The following is a 20,266-nucleotide window of genomic DNA, read 5'->3' as shown; positions in this document are numbered from 1 at the left end:
GGCACGCCTGCCTTGAGCTTTTGTGATGGGAATTGATGTAAGGACTTGTATTGTAAGAAATTTATTTGAAACAAAATAGTATAGCTCATGGTTGTTATTCAAATAAGAAAAGTATCAAAAACACTCGAAAATCACATTTTACATCTAAAAACAACGATTATTTTACATTTCTTGGTGCATCCATCGTAAAGTAAATTTCTTCATTTGGCCCGGTTTCATATTCCCTAAAATCCTCTTATAGCCTAAGCAGGTTGAGCACGGTGCACAGCGAGCCGAGCAGAGCCGCGGCGGTCCCCCCTAGCTGGTGCCGATGACCTCGGCCGTATAGCTGGACATCGGGAATGTTGTCTCTGATGAAGCTGGAGTAACTGGTGAGTCTGGCGTACACACCTGGTTGGTTGGCCTCAGCACAGCCCAGCCCGAAACTCACCACTCCGGCTTGCACCCAGGTCCCGTTCAGCATCTGGCAGACGAGGGGCCCTCCTGAGTCACCCTGATGGGGCAGGAAGGCGGCGTCACAAAGCACACGTGAATGTAAACAGAACAACATAAAAGCTGACCCAACAATACCTGGCAGGAGTCCTTGCCGCCCTCTTTGAAGCCAGCACAGATCATGTCATACAAGATGTCCACCTGCTTCATCTGGTACATTTCCTGACATGAACCCTGCGAGATGATTGGCAGCTGCACCATCTGCAGAGTCCCCACTCCTTGCAGGGGTACTGGGCGGGGAACAGAAGGAAAAGGGATGAGGAACTTTTTAACATTGGTTTTCAATCATGATTTTGATTGATTAATTGCATCTGAGATGAACATTTGCAATTATATGTTTTTGCATGATTAAAGACAAACCCCCCAAAAATCTGCTCGTGTATTTTTCGTTAATACATTACATTGACCACCCGCAATGCTCATTAAAAAGGTTGTTTGCTACATATTATTCCATTGTTTGAGTAAGTTTACTAGGTACTTTTCTTTTAACATTAATTGTAGATGGCAGAAGAGTTTTTACACAAAAAAAATACATACACATTTAAGGAGACCTATGATGATTTTCGTCTTTCATGACTTATAAATCTTGTTATCGTGTTGATGTAAAAGCATCAAATCATAAGGTCCATGCATTTTGGTGTGAGCTTGCATGCAGTTTTAGACGCCTCCGTTTGCAGGTTTTTGCAGTCTGGCTACGTTGTAATGTCAGTTTTGCTGCTCACTGCTTGAGGTTTTCCCTCAAATATCCTTCTTTCTTCAGGATTCCTTCCACCTTGACAAGATTCCCAGTTCCAAATGCACTGAAGCATCCCCACAGCATAATACTTACACCACTACGTTAGACTGTGTGGACCGTGTTCTTTGGGATGCATGCTTCTTTCTCCATACTTAAGCAGTGTCTCCATGGCCAAAGAGCTCTAGTTTTATTTCATCTGACCAAAGGACATGCTTCCAGTATGCATAGTCTTTCTCTAAATTGTCCTTTACATACTTCAGTCTGGCTCGAATGGGTCTTTATTGCAGAAGTTGTTCTGCAGCCTCACAGTGCATTCCTGTGCAGGGATTTCGTGATTGTACTACAATTTCAGACTTGGCCAAGTCATTCACTAGTGTTTTGGCAGTTGTTCTTTAGACATCTTTCACTAGCTTTCTTTGAAATATTTCCTTTCCTACCTCTGCCAGGCTTGTTTGTTATCATGTTACTGTCTTTAAAGTTTTTGATGATACTTCTCACTCCAGTTCTAGCACTTGGAAATGCTGTGATAACTTTGTGTTTTCACCTCCTGCTTTGTGTGCATCAATGATTTTTCTTAAGTTTAAACTGATTTATTTTGCTTTTGGCATGACGCTTTCAGAGTCCTGAATAGTCCAGCGTGAACCGAGTCTTCTGCACTGCTCTACAGATCCCTCCTCCAGAGTCAGTGTTCACTGGTGACTTCAAATAGGTTTGATTAACCAGAGCACATGGCTTCCAACACTTCAAATCAAATCAAATCAACTTTATTTATAGAGCACATTTAAAATTTACCACAGGGGTAGCCAAAGTGCTGTACAATGAGCAGGTTAAAAGATAAAACGAGTACCGAGCAAACACAACACAACACAAACAGAACACGATAAAAAATAAATAATTAAAATAGAATTAATAAAAACATAAAAACAGGATCACAGCAGGTGTATTATGGGGCACCATTGCAGGATGGATATCACTCAGTGTTAAAAGCCATGGAATAAAAGTATGTTTTTAAGAGAGATTCAAAAACAGGAAGAGAGGAGGCTTGTCTAACACTCAGGGGTAGGTCGTTCCAGAGCTTGGGAGCAGCAACGGCGAAAGCTCTGTCACCTCTAAGCTTCAGCCTTGTGTCAGGGACCGTCAACAGCAGCTGATCGGCTGATCTTAAGGATCGGGTGGGGCAGTAAGGCTGAAGGAGGTCGGAGAGATAGGTTGGCGCGAGGTTGTTTAGACATTTAAAAACAAATAAAAGGAGTTTAAAATGTATTCGGTAACGCAGAGGGAGCCAGTGAAGGGACGCTAAAATAGGGGTGATGTGCTCACGTCTGCGGGTCTGTGTTAGCAGACGAGCAGCAGAGTTCTGCACGAGCTGCAGGCGGGCGAGGGAGGCCTGGCTAATGCCTACATACAGGGCATTACAATAATCAAGACGAGTCGAGATAAAAGCGTGGATTAATTTCTCAAGATCATGTCTTGATAGAAGCGGTTTCACTTTCGCTATTTGGCGTAATTGATAAAAGCTTTTTTGAACGACGCTGCTGATTTGTTTTTGGAATTTAAAATCTGAGTCAAACTTTACCCCCAGGTTTGTGACAGAGTCGCTGAGATACGGGGTCAGAGTGCCGAGGTCAACGTTGGGGGAGGGAGAGCGACTTGGACCGAACAACATAACTTCTGTTTTGTCTTCATTTAGGCTCAGGAAGTTAGCTGAAAGCCAGACTTTGATGTCGTGCAGGCAGTCAATAAGACGTTGAACCGTGTTATTTTGTGCCATGGGAAAATAAATCTGGCAATCATCGGCATAAAAATGAAATGCACTTGCTGTCTCTCAAACTGCTAAAAGTTTATAACAGGGCTAATCATTTTGATTCTAGTTATTTTTGTTTTTCGGGAAATAACTTAGTTCCTGGGTACAAATAAAAAAATTAGAAGCATCCAAAATAAAAGTAGGGTGCTTGGAAAAGCTGTGTTAAAAATAAGTTCTCTCTTTAACAGCACTTGAGAAATACTTTTTTTTAAAAAGGAATTTTTATGGGAGGGCTAAAAATTCTGTCCTCAACTGTACATGTATTTGCTAACTTTTAGGCAAACATCTTCTCTATGTGTAAAATGTATTAACAATACAATGTTTTCATAATAATATATATCAGTTCAAATTTACCATCAGGGCGGACGTTTCCCCAGCCGGTGGCAAAACATTGCATGCCACCTGGGAACAAGGTGCTTGAGGCAGGCAGGCACACAGGACGGATCCAATCTGACCAGGTCAATGGGGTGGACAGCCGCACCAGAGCCACATCCTTACCGCTGTGAGGCTCGACATACCCGGACTGGATCACCACGTAGCTCACGCGGTGCGTTGACTGGTGAGGGTTGATGCCGTTCAGCTGGTAGCGGCCGGCGTATATGATGTACGAACTTACATCGGACGGACTGAAAGGAGAGGAGAAATGCCCACTCGTTGGTTATTTCATTGGTACACTGGAAAATTTACGATTTACGGACCCCACATATTACAAACTTCTCGATTTACATACCACAGATCAAAAAAAATAAAATGTTTGTTGTACGTACCTTATTCATTGTGTGCGAGCTAATCGATTATCAGCAGATCATTGCTGTCGTTAGCTACCGTGCTAATTGCTACTTGGTGTGCTTTTTAACCATTTTACAGCATGTTCCAAGTTTTGCTAGCTCAATATGAGTCCAAAGAAAGCAATGGACAAGCGATGTGTGGTTTGAAACATTCAGAAAGTATCCACATCAATGTCAACAGTGTCTGCCCCATCACGCTTCCCACACAAAGGTTAACCAACAAAGTAAAGTGCGTTGTTGTGGTTTACGGGGTCGGTCGCTTTTTTGTTTTGGTTTCGGCGGCCGCGGGTGTTTACGCTGCGGACGGGCGGTGGTGGTGATGGTTGCTGCGGTAATACCAGCGGTTGGCATCGCTGTGTTGGGTTGGAGTGGTTGGGGGACTGTGGCTGGTGTCTGTGCGCTTGTGGGGTTGTGGGGCTGGCTGGCGTTGGCTTGCCGGCTGGTTTGGGGGCTGGCGGGCGGACGGGATGCATTGGCTTCTTCCCCCGTTGGGGGGATCCTTCCCTTGGCCGGGACTCGTATGGGCACGTTGCTGTGTGGATGGCCGGGATGTGGTGTTGCATTGGGCGTGGGGGCTGTGCAGTTTTTCTGCGTTTGGTTGCCGGTATGGGCTCTGCAGGGTTGGGTTGGGGCGGGCGGGGGCTGGCTTTGTTTGGCGGGGGGAGGGCTCGCGTGGCGTCACGTTAAAGTGGTCTAATCACGTTTCATCAAACATATATTAACGTTGTTGCCCTAGGGTAAACTGGGTGTAACACATGGCACACTGACAAAGCTTAACCTATTGTGACTATAACAATCTACAAGGTTAATGTAGGTTGCTTCTCTTTCTCCCCCTCCATTTTTCTGCATTCTTTCGTATCTCAAGTTATCATTACGTATATGTATTGTTGCATTTAAACAACTCTATTGTTGATAATAAAGGTAAATTATTGGTATTGTTCATTATCAATAGCGCTATTTCTATTGGTATTTGTATTGATCCATTTGTAGTGTAATAATGCTCATTGTCATTTCTGTATTATTTTTTATTTTTCGCTAACTGCTTATTTGCTATTACTTTTACCATCATATTTGTACATGTCATATTTGCTGATGTTGCTCTATTGTTGTTGTTGTTGTTGTTGTTTGCTGTTGTTGTTTTTGTCTCTCTGTCTAATCCCCCTCTTGTCCCCACAATTTCCCCCTCTGTCTTCTTTTTTTTTCTCTTTCTATCCCCTCCTGCTCCGGCCCGGCTGCACTAAATGATAATATAAATACATTTAATAAAGTCAAATACAAATAAGGCAACAAGAGAAGTATCCTACACTTCTCTTTTGTAAAGTAAATCTGAACAGCCGACATGGGCATCTACATCAACTATATGATTTGCCTGAGAAGCTGGACAGGACACACAAAAAAACAAAAAAAACAAAAACAAAGTAAAAACAATTTTTATTCCTTATCATTGTAGTTGAAGGGAAACTGCACTTTTTTGGGATATTGCCCATCGTCCATAATCCTTATGACAGAAAATAACATGTTTTTTTTGCATTGTAATTTGTAATAATCTGCTCGTTGTAGTTGGCTAGCAATACTGATAATTGGAGCAATCCATTCTGCCTCTAATAACTAAAAATGCATGAGAAAAACTGCCAACAATACTTCATTTACATTCCGTAACCTGTAGAATATTTAAGCTGTGGCAAAAGTGTTTTTGTTAAAGCGAACACAGAGGAACTGTTTTTCTAATGTAGTTACGTCACCTTGCTCAGAGAAACTCACACTGCTTTCACATTAACAAGCGTAGGCTTTTGAGTTTGTAATACAACACTGTGATAGGACATCATTCTGTACTGACTGAAAAACATAAACAATCATATTACAGTATCTGTAAAGTATTAGCCCAAATGGCATTTTTTTAGTACACAACTATCATGACACTGTATGTAGTTGTACTAACAAGTATGATGTGCTGCATGTATCATGATCAATATTATATTGATTTACTCGATGGACAGTTATCCACTTGGTCAAGCTGGCCGGGGACGTTTTTTCCAGTTAATTTTAGGTAGGTGGAAAATAGTTTCTACTACTGCAGGGTTTGTTAGTGCAAACACAAACCGTTTGTCTTTTGTTGTCATACAGTTTCTTTGAGCAGTATCCTCCTTGCCAGATATAAGAAGGCTTTCCGTCGATAGAAACATTTGTGTGCCACTCAGTGCAGCAGAAGCACTCTGTTACTCTGTTTCTGTCAGCATAGCTTGGCAAGCTCCACATTTACAGTCTTTTGGCCCCGTCAGCTTTGTTTCACCCTGTCTTCGTGTTCGCTCAGCTTCTATAACCAGCAGTTCATCCTCCATATATTCAGGTTCAGGAATCCTAATTTGCCCCAAAATAGTTGTCTTCTTAGTCTATTACGAAGTCTGCCATGATTAGAACACACATGTTAATGTTGACGGAAGTAAGAACACCCATTTGTTGACGGAAGTAGGAAGTGTGTTGCTATGGGCACTGAAATAAATGTCTTCCTTCTGGCAAAACACCTCTTTGGTCCCTGGCGCCGCCCAAATCAAACAAAACTGAAAGTTCTTAAAGGGGAACATTATCACAATTTCAGAAGGGTTAAAACCCTTAAAAATCAGTTCCCAGTGGCTTATTTTATTTTTCGAAGATTTTTTTCAAAATTTTACCCATCACGCAATATCCCTAAAAATGCTTCAAAGTGCCTGATTTTAACCATCGTTATATACACCCGTCCATTTTCCTGTGACGTCACACAGTGATGCCAATACAAACAAACATGGCGGATAGAACAGCAAGATATAGCGACATTAGCTCGGATTCAGACTCGGATTTCAGCGGCTTAAGCGATTCAACAGATTACGCATGTATTGAAACGGATGGTTGGATGTGTGGAGGCCGGTAGCGAAAACGAAATTGAAGAAGAAACTGAAGCTATTGAGTCATATCGGTTTGAACCGTATGCAAGCGAAACCGACGAAAACGACACGACAGCCAGCGACACGGGAGAAAGCGAGGACGAAATTGGCGATCGCCTTCTAACCAACGATTGGTATGTGTTTGTTTGGCATTAAAGGAAACTAACAACTATGAACTAGGTTTACAGCATATGAAATACATTTGGCAACAACATGCACTTTGAGAGTGCAGACAGCCCATTTCAGGCGCGCTAAGAACATATATTTTTCCATGATTTCAGCACTCAGGTTAACCATACCTAAATAGACACAAAATACTGCATTACACAAGACTACCCGAATGTACTCGAATGATTGAAAAAGATAAATGTTTTTAAGCTAAATTATTGGTAAACACAGTTTATGTATAATAATTTACGTAAAACCGCGAGTAATGAATAAAGTTTTCATCAATTAATATATTCTGTAGACATACCCTCATCCGCTCTCTTTTCCTGAAAGCTGATCTGTCCAGTTTTGGAGTTGATGTCAGCAGGCCAGGGAAGCTAGGGTCTTTATCGTTGGAAATGCATCTGCTTTGAGTGTCGCAGGATATTCACACATTCTTGCCATCTCTGTCGTAGCATAGCTTTCGTCGGTAAAGTGTGCGGAACAAATGACTGACCATTTCGTTGGCTTTCCCCACACCCTCGTATTTTGAACAAATTTCATCCAATTTCTTGCCACTTTCGCATCTTTGGGCCACTGGTGCAACTTGAATCCGTCCCTGTTCGTGTTGTTACACCCTCTGACAACACACCGAGGAAAGTGAGAAAATGGCGGATTGCTTCCCGATGACTTCGAGAGCGAATAATAGAAAGGCGTATAATTCCCCAAAATTCACCCATTTAGAGTTCGGAAATCGGTTAAAAAATATATGGTCTTTTTTCTGCAACGTCAAGGTATATATTGACGCTTACATAGGTCTGGTGATAATGTTCCCCTTTAAAGTACCAGTAGAGTGGAAAAACAAGTTGCCTCTATATTGTAGCTATTATCATATATATCTGATGTAAGACACAGAAAGACTTACAAAGTTTGCGAGTAAATAAATATGATCAAAATAGTATAAATCTCAGAGATTCCCGAGCCATTTTGAGAGATAATGAGCTAGCCAGTCACGTGGTCGTGTGACGTACAGGTAGGAACCGCAGATTATTTCCCTACCAACAACAATGCAAATCTTGCAGACTTTGTGGTAGCCACTTTGGGAATAATGATGGTCCAGAACCTTATATTTTTGATCCTGAATATAAGGAGGGTGAGCTACAAGTTTTAGAAGCTTTGGTAAACAGATCCAGCTTTAGTGAAACACTAAACATCATGTAGCAGTATTGCTCAGTGCTCAACAAGAAATACAAACTACAAACATAATAAAATGATCGCTTACTGTACGATGTCTGCTCTCACTGTGAGGACGACTGATAGGATCTCCATATCTACCCATTTAGATGAATAATTAATTTTATTCCACACGACAAAGGGTTAAAAAAAGTTGCTGCCGAGTCTGACACTGCTTTCTACTGTAGTGTGTTTGTCTCCATCTTTGGATACAAGCTGAATGTCACAGATGAAAAACTTCTAGATTCATGGCTAAATCCTCCTAATATCCAGTTGAGAGGCATGATTAATAATCTAGAAGAACTTTGACGAGTCAAGACTGGATGATGCGGGAGCAGACCGGCAGCAAATAAGACATCACTGGCGCGGCCGGCTCAATACTGCAGAGCATTAGCTTCTTCTTCTTTACAGTTTCATGGCAGTTTGCATCCATATGTTGCTTTACTGCCATCTTCAGTTTCATTTTATAATTACATTAAAGTATTTCCTTGAGTCCAATGCAGCATAAACTATAGTTAGCTCTCGGTTATCATTGCTAAACATACTTTGTCTGCGTTAGCGCTTATAATAACAACACTACTAATATTTGAATAATATTCAGAACACAAGATGTATAGAAGAGTAATGTTTGCGGGTTTTGGATGGTTATTTAGAGAGTTTTGTGGTCGAAAAAGTGAGACCGCATAGACTCTATTGTTAGCTGACTTTTTACGTATTTTCCGCACTATAAGGCGCACCTAAAAACCACAATTTTTCTCAAAAGCTGACAGTGCGCCTAATAACCCGGTGCGCTTTATTACGATTCATTTTCATAAAGTTTCGGTCTCGCAACTTCGGTAAACAGCCGCCATCTTTTTTCCCGGTAGAACAGGAAGCGCTTCTTCTTCTACGCAAGCAACCGCCAAGGAAAGCACCCGCCCCCATAGAACAGGAAGCGCTTCACCCGCCCCCATAGAACAGGAAGCGCTTCACCCGCCCCCGGAAGAAGAAGAAAAAACGCGCGGATATCACCGTACGTTTCATTTCCTGTTTACATCTGTAAAGACCACAAAATGGCTCCTACTAAACGATCCGGGTCATAAAAAGACGCAATCTCTCCATCCGCACACGGATTACTACCGTATTTCACAGCAACTGAACCGCACTGTGGAACGGGAGCACGTACGGTGAATATTCGCTCCACAGGGAATGAGAAGTCATCCTTCACTGTGGTTCTAGCTTGCCATGCTAACTTCCACTCATGGTGATATTCAAAAGGAAGACCTTGCCAAAAGAGACCTTTCCAGCCGGCGTCATCATAAAAGCTAACTCGAAGGGATGGATGGATGAAGAAAAGATGAGCGAGTGGTTAAGGGAAGTTTACGCGAAGAGGCCGGGTGGCTTTTTTCACACAGCTCCGAAGGCGAACACACCTTCACTAAGACGGGCAGACAGCCTCGGACGACATACGCCAACATCTGCCAGTGGATCGTAAATGCTTGGGCAGATATTTCGGTCACAACTGTGGTCCGAGCTTTCCGGAAGGCAGGATTCACAGAACAACAGCGACACTGACTCCCGATGACTTCTACGAGACGGAACCGGCCATTTTGGATCCCACGCTAGCGCAACTTTTCAATTCGGACACCGAAGACGAAGAATTCGAAGGATTTACGAATGAAGAATAACTTCAGAAGGTGAGCGCTATGTTTATTTTGTGTGTTGTGACATTAACGTTCGAGCAACATTATGTTACTATTGCTCTACACCATTTTGAATTTTACTATGTTTGTGATTGCACATTTGCGTACATTTTGGGACAGAGTTGTTAGAACGCTGGTTTTCAATATATTATTAAAGTTTGACTGAACTATCTGACTGTTTTTTTGACATTCACTTTAGCGCAGCGTTTTTTTGACATTCACTTTAGCGCAGCGTAGGCGCGGCTTTTAGTCCGGGGCGGCTTATTGGTGGACAAAATTATGAAATATGTAATTCATAGAAGGTGCGGCTAATAATCCGGTGCGCCTTATAGTGCGGAAAATACGGTATTTACGACTTAGAATGCATTAAAAAAAACTAAAAACATATGTGTAGATGTCCTATACAGGTATTGTGAATGATAGATAGCACATTTTTAATTTTTGCGTATTTCCAGTATGACTGATCTGATAACATGGTCAGAGTGCAGAAGCGTTACTACAGTCACGTCAATCTCAAGAAATAGCCGAATGTATTTGGAGCGGAATATTCAAAATGGCTGACTGAATTTGTAGCATTTTGTGATGTTTAGACGGTATTTTTACATACTTTGCGGATTGTAAATACAATTGGATATGGTTTACTGGATACAATGAAACGCAGATAAGAATATCAAGTCAACTTGTTTTTCCACTCTACTGGTACTTTAAGTGGGGCTTTAAGGAGTTTTGTGATTTCACCACAGGGCTAGTGACAATGTGTGTGGTTTGTTGGTTGCATACAAATGAAGGACAGTTCAGTTGTTGTTTTGGTCTTGTTATTAAATAGAAGGTTGATCTATCACCCCCTTTATGTTTATTTGATATACAGTACCATATAACACTTTATATTGTGTTTAAAGCGTATAAACTTTTCCGAAAATATAGACTTTGAGACTGAAACCAATTACCGTATTTTTCGGAGTATAAGTCGCACCTGCCGAAAATGCATAATAAAAAAAGAAAAAAACATACAAGTCGCACTGGCCAAAAAATGAAAAAAACTGCGACTTATAGTCCGAAAAATACGGTATTTATGTTTACATTTGTTCTTATGGAGGATTTTGCTTCAACACAAACTCTTTTATTTATGAAACATGTTAGAGAACAAATTAAGTTCGTAAATTAAGATTCCAATGTACAATAATTAGGACACCCCAACATATACATTTACTGGACAGGCGTGCCTAATTCTGTGAAAGTTAGTAAGCATCTTCAATTTCAAAATGCACCAAGACAAGACTATAAGAGTGAGTCGGAGCTGTATAAACTTCCACAAAAAAATGATTTCATGGTTTCTAACTGTTAACACTGCTTATCAATAGATACAATAGGGCTGTGTTTGGCCTACTTAACACATAGCTAACAACTCCACAGTGTAGAATGTATTAACATATGTCTTTAAATTCCATTTGTGTTATGAAAGAAAGGCAATAAATGTTGCCTGGGATTCAAAAAGGACATCCTCAGATTCCTCACAATGTGACGGTTGACTCGAGTGTGCCAGAACTGTGTGTGTGTGTGTGTGTGTGTGTGTGTGTGTGTGTGTGTGTGTGTGTGTGTGTGTGTGTGTTCTCACTTGGGGAAACAGTGAGCCGCTGATAGGATCCAGTTCTCCGTAACGATGGAACCTCCGCAGACGTGACCAGTAACCCCTGTCTGGACTCTCTGGAGGCCAAAAAGGATTACACGTGAGTCACCTTGGTATCACAAGTGGATCCCTCGATCTTCAGGTCAACTTCATAAAAGATACTTCAAGAATGCTTGGAAACACACCGGATTAGGGATGGACCGATTGTCAGCTAGGCGGTGAAATTTGAACGTATACCAGACTTTTATTATCGGTAAAAGCTTTTTTCCCCCGCAAACAACTACAACAGCACTACATCAGCAGAGACAATATATACAGATATGATACCAGAATTTAAAACAATGAAATAAATTAGTGAAATGTGCAGCTGAGATAGGCTCCAGCATCCCCCGCGACCCCATAAGGGACAAGCAGTAGAAAATGTCTATCCATTCATCTTCTTTTGCATATCCGAGGTCCGGTCGCGGGGGCAGCAGCCTAAGCAAAGAAGGCCAGATTTCCCTCTCCGTAGCCAGATAATAAAAAATTATCTCATTGTCAATAATTCTCCCCAAATGTGTTTTGATATGTGATAGGGCATTTGTTTGAGTTCTTCCCCAGTGTGCTCAGCTACTTTCACCACTGCGCTAACGTGGCCAAGCCAGCCCTTTCCCTCCTTCTATTGCAGTGATGATCAATAGTACGTCTTCAATTTTCGCCGGGAAACCCAGTTTGTGTCCTTCTTTCCTAGATGGTTCGCAGGTACGGCTTGTTTGTTTTCACTTCCGCAGCAATAGAGTCGCTTCACAAGCCTGCGCCCACAACATTTGGAGCCTGGGCTCTTTAAAAGCAGAGATACCAGTAAGGGGAAAAAAAATTAAATAAGGAATTGAAAAATATCAGCTGGGGTCAAAATGGGTCTTTGGGGGTTCAGGGCGCAGTGCCTGCCCCCTTAAGTTGAAGAGATTTTACCATTTTTAAGACGCTTTAGAAGGCATTTCCTAAATAGAAATTCTGTAAAAATGCAATTTAAAGAAAATAGCCTGGGCTAGTGTTTTAAATGTATTAAAAGATAATTGTTCTCAATATATTTAAGAATAATGACATAATTATGATAACAAATATTGTAATTGTAAAAACTCAAATATTTTGAGTGACTTAGTAAATTAATGGATATAAGATTGCATTCATGGTGTCTGCTACAAGTATGTTTGTTCGTTCAATTATGACATTAAGCTTTTGATTACATGTAATCTTAATACATTAATGATTATAGTATACTTTATAGTGATTTGTAGTCAACTTTGGCAATGCAGCACTATATCTAGCACAAGTTACTGGGTTTAATAGTATTTTAAACCCTAATTAAAATCATGAAACATAATATCTATTGGTTATCAGCAATATTCCATATTATTAGTTACTGAGAGAAGTAAATTATGAAAATGACTCACCGGACAGTTTGTAGTTTTCTTTTCTCAAGGTGGGGGGGTATATTGTAGCGTCCCAGAAGAGTTAGTGCTGCAAGGGGTTCTGGGTATTTGTTCTGTTGTGTTTATGTTGTGTTACAGTGCGGATGTTCTCCCGAAATGTGTTTGTCATTCTTGTTTGGTGTGGGTTCACAGTGTGGCGCATGTTTGTAACAGTGTTAAAGTTGTTTATACGGCCACCGTCAGTGTGACCTGTATGGCTGTTGATCAAGTATGACTTGCATTCACTTGTGTGTAAAAGCCGCATATATTGTGTGAATGGGCCGGCACGCAGTTTGTTGTTGCAGTTTATAAATAAAGGTTTATAAAAAATAAAAAAAAATTAAAAAAAAAATGTTTTAAAAAAGAAAAAAAAGTAGCCTCTGCGCATGCGCATAGCATAGATCCAACGAACCGATGACTTAATTAATCGCCAACTATTTTTATAATCGATTTTAATCGATTAGTTGTTGCAGCTACTTAAGGAACCCAGGATTGTTTTTAGTTGAATGTTGGCAGTATTTTAGGGTTTCTCACATGGAAACCTTATGATGTGTTAAATCCATAAACTGCTAAAAAAAAAATTGTGATTGAGTGGACGGGGTGTTACAGTGATGTAGATAACTTCTGCTGGAGTCCAGGCCATGAAATAATTTCCCTGGGAGATTTAACATACTTTTTAATGCAAATGTTGATGCTCCTCTGACCCACAGCATTAGACACAGGTAAAAAAAAAAAAAAAAGGTGTTGGTAAAGTCCCCTAACATTGTTTAATGCTAAAGTAACCACAACATATGCACCGCATAAAACATGTTGCTACTGGTCAAAAGTTTGATTTTAAAAAATAATTTCAAAAACTATATTAGTATTGCTTTTATACTGACACGTAACTTCTTCCCGGAAGTGAAAACTAGTGATAGGTCTACGAAGCTAAAATAGCTGTTGTACAGCTAGCAGCGCACAAACTATCTGAGTACCAAAGAGACTTAATCGTCCTGCAAAAAGCAGGTACGAACAAAAAATATAACTATGCAATGGAATAGATCCCTATACATTATCAATAACAGATTTGTCGAGTTATATCAAGGATTATCCGTCGGCAGCGTTCCCAGACATTTAGAACTATTGTGCTCCAGACGCCATTCTACATGACAAAACAGATGAAAACTTGAAAAGCATGGAAGTCAACAACTTCTTTGTGTGTGGCTGCGATAAAGAAATTGGTATCAAGACTCTCCAAGATTAATATGCATAGTTTTTGCTAGGATTTAACTTCGCGTCCACTGATGTTTTTTTGCTGTTGCCCAGTTTGTCTCTGTCTTTATCAAAATATAACTATAGATGTCAACATTGTGTATGAGCCGAACGCTTAATTTATGATTGTTGTCTTTAGTAAAAGCTTAACTCTTTTAGGTTTTGCTCACATTTGCTTTCTTTTATTTAGATTCGCCAAGTTGATGCTTTTCCAAACACTCGTAGTAAATGTGTTTAAGAAATACAAATAACATCAAGATAATACTTAAATGGGAAATAATAAACGTTAAAAGCATATCAAACAAACCTTAAACAAAGTGATAACTGCAAACACATGCATTCTTCGACTCTGCTGCCTTTAACTGGAGTGTGAGCTGCTTTTCTCGTCTTTTCGTAAAATCTTGCACTATTCCTCCCTTTTTACTTACTTTTTGAGGAACTCTGAAGAGACGTTTATCCTTTTCGCAATTTGTACAGCCAAAAACAACACAAGCATTAGGTATTTTTTCTTCAAGAAAGGCTAAATGGCGCTTAGTACATATTGAAAGCAGAGCTCACGTACATAGTGTATATAACCATCCCCCCAATATATACATGTTACAGGTTATATATTTTTTATTATTGAATGTATCAAATGTGATGAATATTTAATGGACCACAATGGAAACAAGCCTTTTGGCTTTTTGTGCCATCCATTTGCCTTCTTAAAGCATTACATGGATTCAATTCTTTAAGATGTCAATAAACTTCTCAATCAATCCAAAAAGCTAGCTTGACCACCACCAGTATTAATTGGGCGCGAGCCGGACGTGACATCAGTAACATCACAGCAATTGTTATTAATCACATAAAAAAAGTTAGTAGGGGATACATAATATCTATAATCATTGACATCGCGCTGCCACTGTCTGAACAAGGCACAGAGCTCCGCCCCAATGCGCGCTCCCGCGGTTGGGGATACAAATTCAGGGATACAGAATTTGGCACGACACCTGTCGGCTGCAAGTCCAGTAATGTAACACAATGACATCATCCGATCAGAAAATCCATCCATCTATCCATTTTCTACCGCTTGTCCCTGTCGGGGTCGCTGGAGCCTATATCAGCTGCATTTATTCAGGCGGAAGGCGGGGTACACCCTGGACAAGTCACCACCTCATCGCAGAGCCAACACAGATGGACAGACAACATTCACACACACGTTCACACACTAGGGCCAATTTAGTGTTGCCAATCAATCTATCCCCAGGTGCATGTCTTTGGAGCTGGGAGGAACCCGGAGTACCTGGAGGGAACCCACGCAGTCACGGGGGGAACATGTAAACTCCACACAGAAAAACCCCGAACCCAACCCTTATTGTGAGGCACATACACTAACCCCTGTACCACCGTGTTGCCCGAATAATGAAAATTGGTCATCAGTAGTGATGGGTCCGGCAACACCGATGCATCGGCGCATGCGTCGAGCTCATAGAGCGAAGCCCTGTGTCGGTGGGCGTACCGCTTTTAGAAAGTCACGTGACCGATCATGAGCTGTTTGGGTCACGTGACCGATACGCGAACTGTGTCGCACTGACGCCTCCTCTGTGCCCTGTGAGCGGGTCTTTTCTACAGCCGGAGAAATAATAACTAAGAAGAGAAAGCGTCTAAAATTGAATACGTTGGAAAAACTGTTTTTTTTAAATAAAAATGTGTAAAAAAAAAAAGCATCCTCATTCACAACACGTTCTCTTAGATTTCCATGTTATGATACATGTTCACATTATTTATTGACTGTATCTAAAAAAGATAAAAAATATATTTTTATTTAAATAAAGTTATGAACTAATCCTAAATGAAATACAATGACTTGGTTTATATTATTGTATATACTAGGTCAGGGGTCGGCAACCCGCGGCTCTAGAGCCGCATGCGGCTCTTTAGCGCCGCCCTAGTGGCTCTCTGGAGCTTTTTCAGAAATGTATGAAAAATGGAAAAAGATGAGGGGAAAACAATCTATTTTTTGTTTTAATATGGTTTCTGTAGGAGGACAAACATGACACAAACCTCCCTAATTGTTATAAAGCACACTGTTTATATTAAACATGCTTCACTGATTCCAGTATTTGGCGAGCGCCGTTTTGTCCTACTAATTTTGGCGGTCCTTGAACTCACCGTAGTTTGTTTACATGTATAACTTTCTAGGACGTGTTTTATGCCACTTCTTTTTCTGTCTCATTTTGTCCACCAAACTTTTAAGGTTGTGCATGAATACACAAAGGTGAGTTTTGTTGATGTTATTGACTTGTTGGAGTGCTAATCAGACATATTTGGTCACTGCATGACTGCAAGCTAATCGATGCTAACATGCTATTTAGGCTAGCTATATGTACATATTGCATCATAATGCCTCATTTGTAGCTATATTTGAGGTCATTTAGTTTCCTTTAAGTCCTCTTAATTCAATTTATATCTCATGACACACTATCTGTATGTAATATGGCTTTTAATTTTTTGCGGCTCCAGACAGATTTTTTTTTGTATTTTTGGTCCAATATAGCTCTTTCAACATTTTGGGTTGCCGACCCCTGTACTAGGGCATAAAATCAGTGTCAGTTGAGTCGGTCCATAGGTTGCCTGTAGGGATTTTTAATGTCCAGCAGATGTCAGTATTTAGTGACACAGTATCGACACAGTATCAATACAGTTTTGCAATGTGTCGAAACGCTTCATGACGCCTCATCAACCCATCACTAGTCATCAGCCTCAATGACTACTAATAATTTGGTATCACCTCTGAAAAAAATATATTGTCATCTCTACACCAGATACCATCAAAGGGTGGGGGAGGAGGAGAAGCACCTGTGTCTGCATGGACCCACCTGTATGTCCACCTGCCACGGCCACTCCCCGTCAGAGGAGTCAATTCCTCCCACAATCCTGTTTTCCAACAGCGGTGGTCGACCACAATCTATGGCGTAGGACGAGGCCAGAAATCCTAGAAGTTAACATACAACACATTTTTAAGTGGGGTATATAAAGAACATAGCAGGGTTGGCACTTAAGAAAAAATTATACAATACATAAAAGATCATTTTTACTATTAAAATAATAATGTGTTTCAGTCCGTAAATGAATAATAGTATATAAAGTGTAGCAAAAGTGCTTATATTTCGTACAGACCACACACATGAACGGATACTAACAATTCATTGACCATATATGGACTTTCAGGTAGATACTAAAACACTACTGTCAACGACAACTCGGCTTGCACAAGCTTTTTATCATTTTGTTTGAAGAAACTGTGACGAACAGCAAGGAAATGGTAACAAATGAGTACGAGTTCACGTAATGACAGGTACTATACGTTCCGTTATATGACCAAAAAAAAAAAAAGAGGACAAAGAAAACAAAGACATGGCGTCGACAGGGAAGAAGCGGAGGGCGGCCACTCACCTGTTACGCCCAAAAGAACGCAAATAAACGGTGACTTAAGAGACATTCTAAAGGGTGTTTGGCGTCACAAATTAAGATGTAGTCCAGCTCAAAGAAGGAGTTAAGCAGGAAATTAGGTTTTAAAGTTAGCTAGAATCCGTAGAAAATGGCGTTTGTGTCCGTCGTCGGCCTTTCCGCCTCGTGAGTGTTGTTTTTGGATCGAATAAAAAAAAGTCAGCTAAATCCCGGTTAAAGTGCGGCAGTGCAGTGTTCAAGTCCAGTAACATCCACAACTAAATCCAGATTGAAGCGCAAACGGCTTCAGGCACATTCCAGAAGGAGAAACCCCAACTCTCAATCATCAACCTACCTGGTTGCCCGAATTGACCAATCAGGAGGTGGCATAGTGGATAACCTGAACCAATGGAATTAGAGGAATTCAAGAAGAAGCTCCTCCCACCGGAATTGTGCAAGACATATTTAGGGTGTACCCCGCCTTCCGCCCGATTGTAGCTGAGATAGGCTCCAGCGCCCCCCCGCGACCCCGAAGGAAATAAGCGGTAGAAAAAATGGATGGATGGATGTTTAATCCATTATAAATACTTATCGATAGAATACGTTTATTTTGTTTCTGTGGTGCAGTTTAAGTAGTGCAACTTTGTATCACACTTTCATCTTGATTTCAGCTTTGATTTTGATTCATAATGTTTCATGAAAAAAAAAATAGACAAGAGGACTGAAATAGTTGCTAATCACAGGAACCAAGTAGACCACATGTGTCAAACTCAAGGACCGGGGGAACAACCTGGCCCGCCATGTCATTTTATGTGGCCCACAAAAGCCTGGAAATAACATCAATCAATCAATCAATCAATCTTTATTTATATAGCCCTAAATCACAAGTGTCTCAAAGGGCTGCACAAGCCACAACGACATCCTCGGTACAAAGCCCACATACGGGCAAGGAAAAACTCACCCCAGTGGGACGTCGATGTGAATGACTATGAGAAACCTTGGAGAGGACCGCATATGTGGGTAACCCCCCCCCCCTCTAGGGGAGACCGAAAGCAATGGATGTCGAGTGGGTCTGACATAATATTGTGAGAGTCCAGTCCATAGTGGATCCAACATAATAGTAAGAGTCCAGACCATAGTGGGGCCAGCAGGACACCATCCCGAGCGGAGACGGGTCAGCAGCGCAGAGATGTTCCCAGCCGATGCACAGGCGAGCGGTCCACCCCAGGTCCCGACTCTGGACAGCCAGCACTTCATCCATGGCCACCGGACCTGTGCCCCCCCCCCCCCCCTCAAGGAGAAGGGGAGCAGAGGAGAAAAGAAAAGAAACGGCAGATCAACTGGTCCAACAGGGGGGCTATTTAAAGGCTAGAGTATACAAATGAGTTTTAAGATGGGACTTAAATGCTTCTACTGAGGTAGCATCTCTAATTGTTACCGGGAGGGCATTCCATAGTACTGGAGCCCGAATAGAAAACGCTCTATAGCCCGCAGACTTTTTTTGGGCTCTGGGAATCACTAATAAGCCGGAGTTCTTTGAACGCAGATTTCTTGCCGGGACATATGGTACAATGCAATCGACAAGATAGGACGGAGCTAGACCGTGTAGTATTTTATACGTAAGTAGTAAAACCTTAAAGTCACATCTTAAGTGCACAGGAACATGAAGTAATATGTTTTCTGCATGTACTGCATGCGATTGCATATTTTTTAAACTTTTATCATTTCAAAAACAAAATATGTTATCATACATTTCAGAACATGTTTTTGTTCAAACATAAATAAATACTTAAATATCTGTTTGACTTATGATTTCAAAGCAAGTTATCCATTAAATTGTATGCTGTAAATATGATATTAGATTTTACGGTATGGGGCGGTATAGCTCGGTTGGTAGAGTGGACGTGCCCGCAACTTTAGGGTTCCAGGTTTGATCCTCGCTTCCACCATCCTAGTCACAACCGTTATGCCCTTGGGCAAGACACTTTACCCACATGCTCCCAGTGTCACCCACACTGGTTTGAATGTAACTTATTAGATATTGAAAAAAAATTAAGGAAAAAGAAAAAACAACAATCAAGGTTACTTAGCATTACTAGGTCAGTAGACATCTAAATCTCCAAAGACCACACCAAGAGACAAAGAAAATGATCAGAGTGATCATAAGGACATACTAAGTTATGAGAACTTAAGTAAAAAAAACAAAACAGCAAGTAAACCAGAAATAATATTTGAAATCAAAGAAATCAAATTTCTGTGTGACACTGGAGCATGTAGAATTACATGTAGAGAATAAAACTAAGTGGAAACTAAATTTCTGTATTATTATTATTCTGTAATATAAATGATAAATAAATGATAAATGGGTTATACTTGTACAGCGCTTTTCTACCTTCAAGGTACTCAAAGCACTTTGACAGTATTTCCACATTCACCCATTCACACACTGATTGCGGGAGCTGCCATGCAAGGCGCTAACCAGCAGCCATCAGGAGCAAGGGGTGAAGTGTCTTGCCCAAGGACACAACAGACGTGAATAGGAGGGTAGAAGGTGGGGATTGAACCCCAGTAACCAGCAACACTCTACCAACTTCACCACGCCGTCCCTGATTGCAACATGTACTTTGTGTAGGACCTTGTGCGCGCCGTATTGTACAGCACCATTGGATCGTCTTCTCACAATATACGATCTTTGGTCATGCACT

At 40.9% G+C, this 20,266-nt stretch overlaps 1 protein-coding gene across 1 annotated transcript; it reads right to left on the bottom strand.

Annotated features, from left to right (window-relative positions):
* Positions 1-45: 45 nt before the first annotated feature.
* LOC133610954 (serine protease 27) lies at positions 46-17,913 on the bottom strand. The gene is made up of 6 exons (XM_061967743.1): positions 17,568-17,913; positions 16,991-17,106; positions 11,416-11,504; positions 3,387-3,658; positions 571-722; positions 46-493 (listed from the first exon to the last, which is right to left on the bottom strand). The coding sequence occupies exons 1-6, from the start codon at positions 17,611-17,613 to the stop codon at positions 236-238; spliced, it is 933 nt and encodes a 310-aa protein (XP_061823727.1). The 5' UTR covers positions 17,614-17,913; the 3' UTR covers positions 46-235.
* Between the last annotated feature and the right edge of the window lie 2,353 nt (positions 17,914-20,266).

This window comes from Nerophis lumbriciformis, linkage group LG11, assembly GCF_033978685.3.
Source record: "Nerophis lumbriciformis linkage group LG11, RoL_Nlum_v2.1, whole genome shotgun sequence".
Lineage (NCBI taxonomy): Eukaryota > Metazoa > Chordata > Actinopteri > Syngnathiformes > Syngnathidae > Nerophis > Nerophis lumbriciformis.
Note: the sequence above shows the minus strand (reverse complement) of the source record. Positions and strands in the feature narration are given on the sequence as shown.

Coding starts and splice junctions, on each gene's coding strand:
- LOC133610954 (XM_061967743.1), bottom strand. CDS start 17,613: ATGTCTCTTAAGTCACCGTTTATTTGCGTTCTTTTGGGCGTAACAG. Junction 3,659..11,415: donor GCGGCTCACTGTTTCCCCAA/GTGAGAACACAC, acceptor CTCTCCTTTCAG/TCCGTCCGATGTAAGTTCGT. Junction 723..3,386: donor GGGAAACGTCCGCCCTGATG/GTAAATTTGAAC, acceptor TTCCCCGCCCAG/TACCCCTGCAAGGAGTGGGG.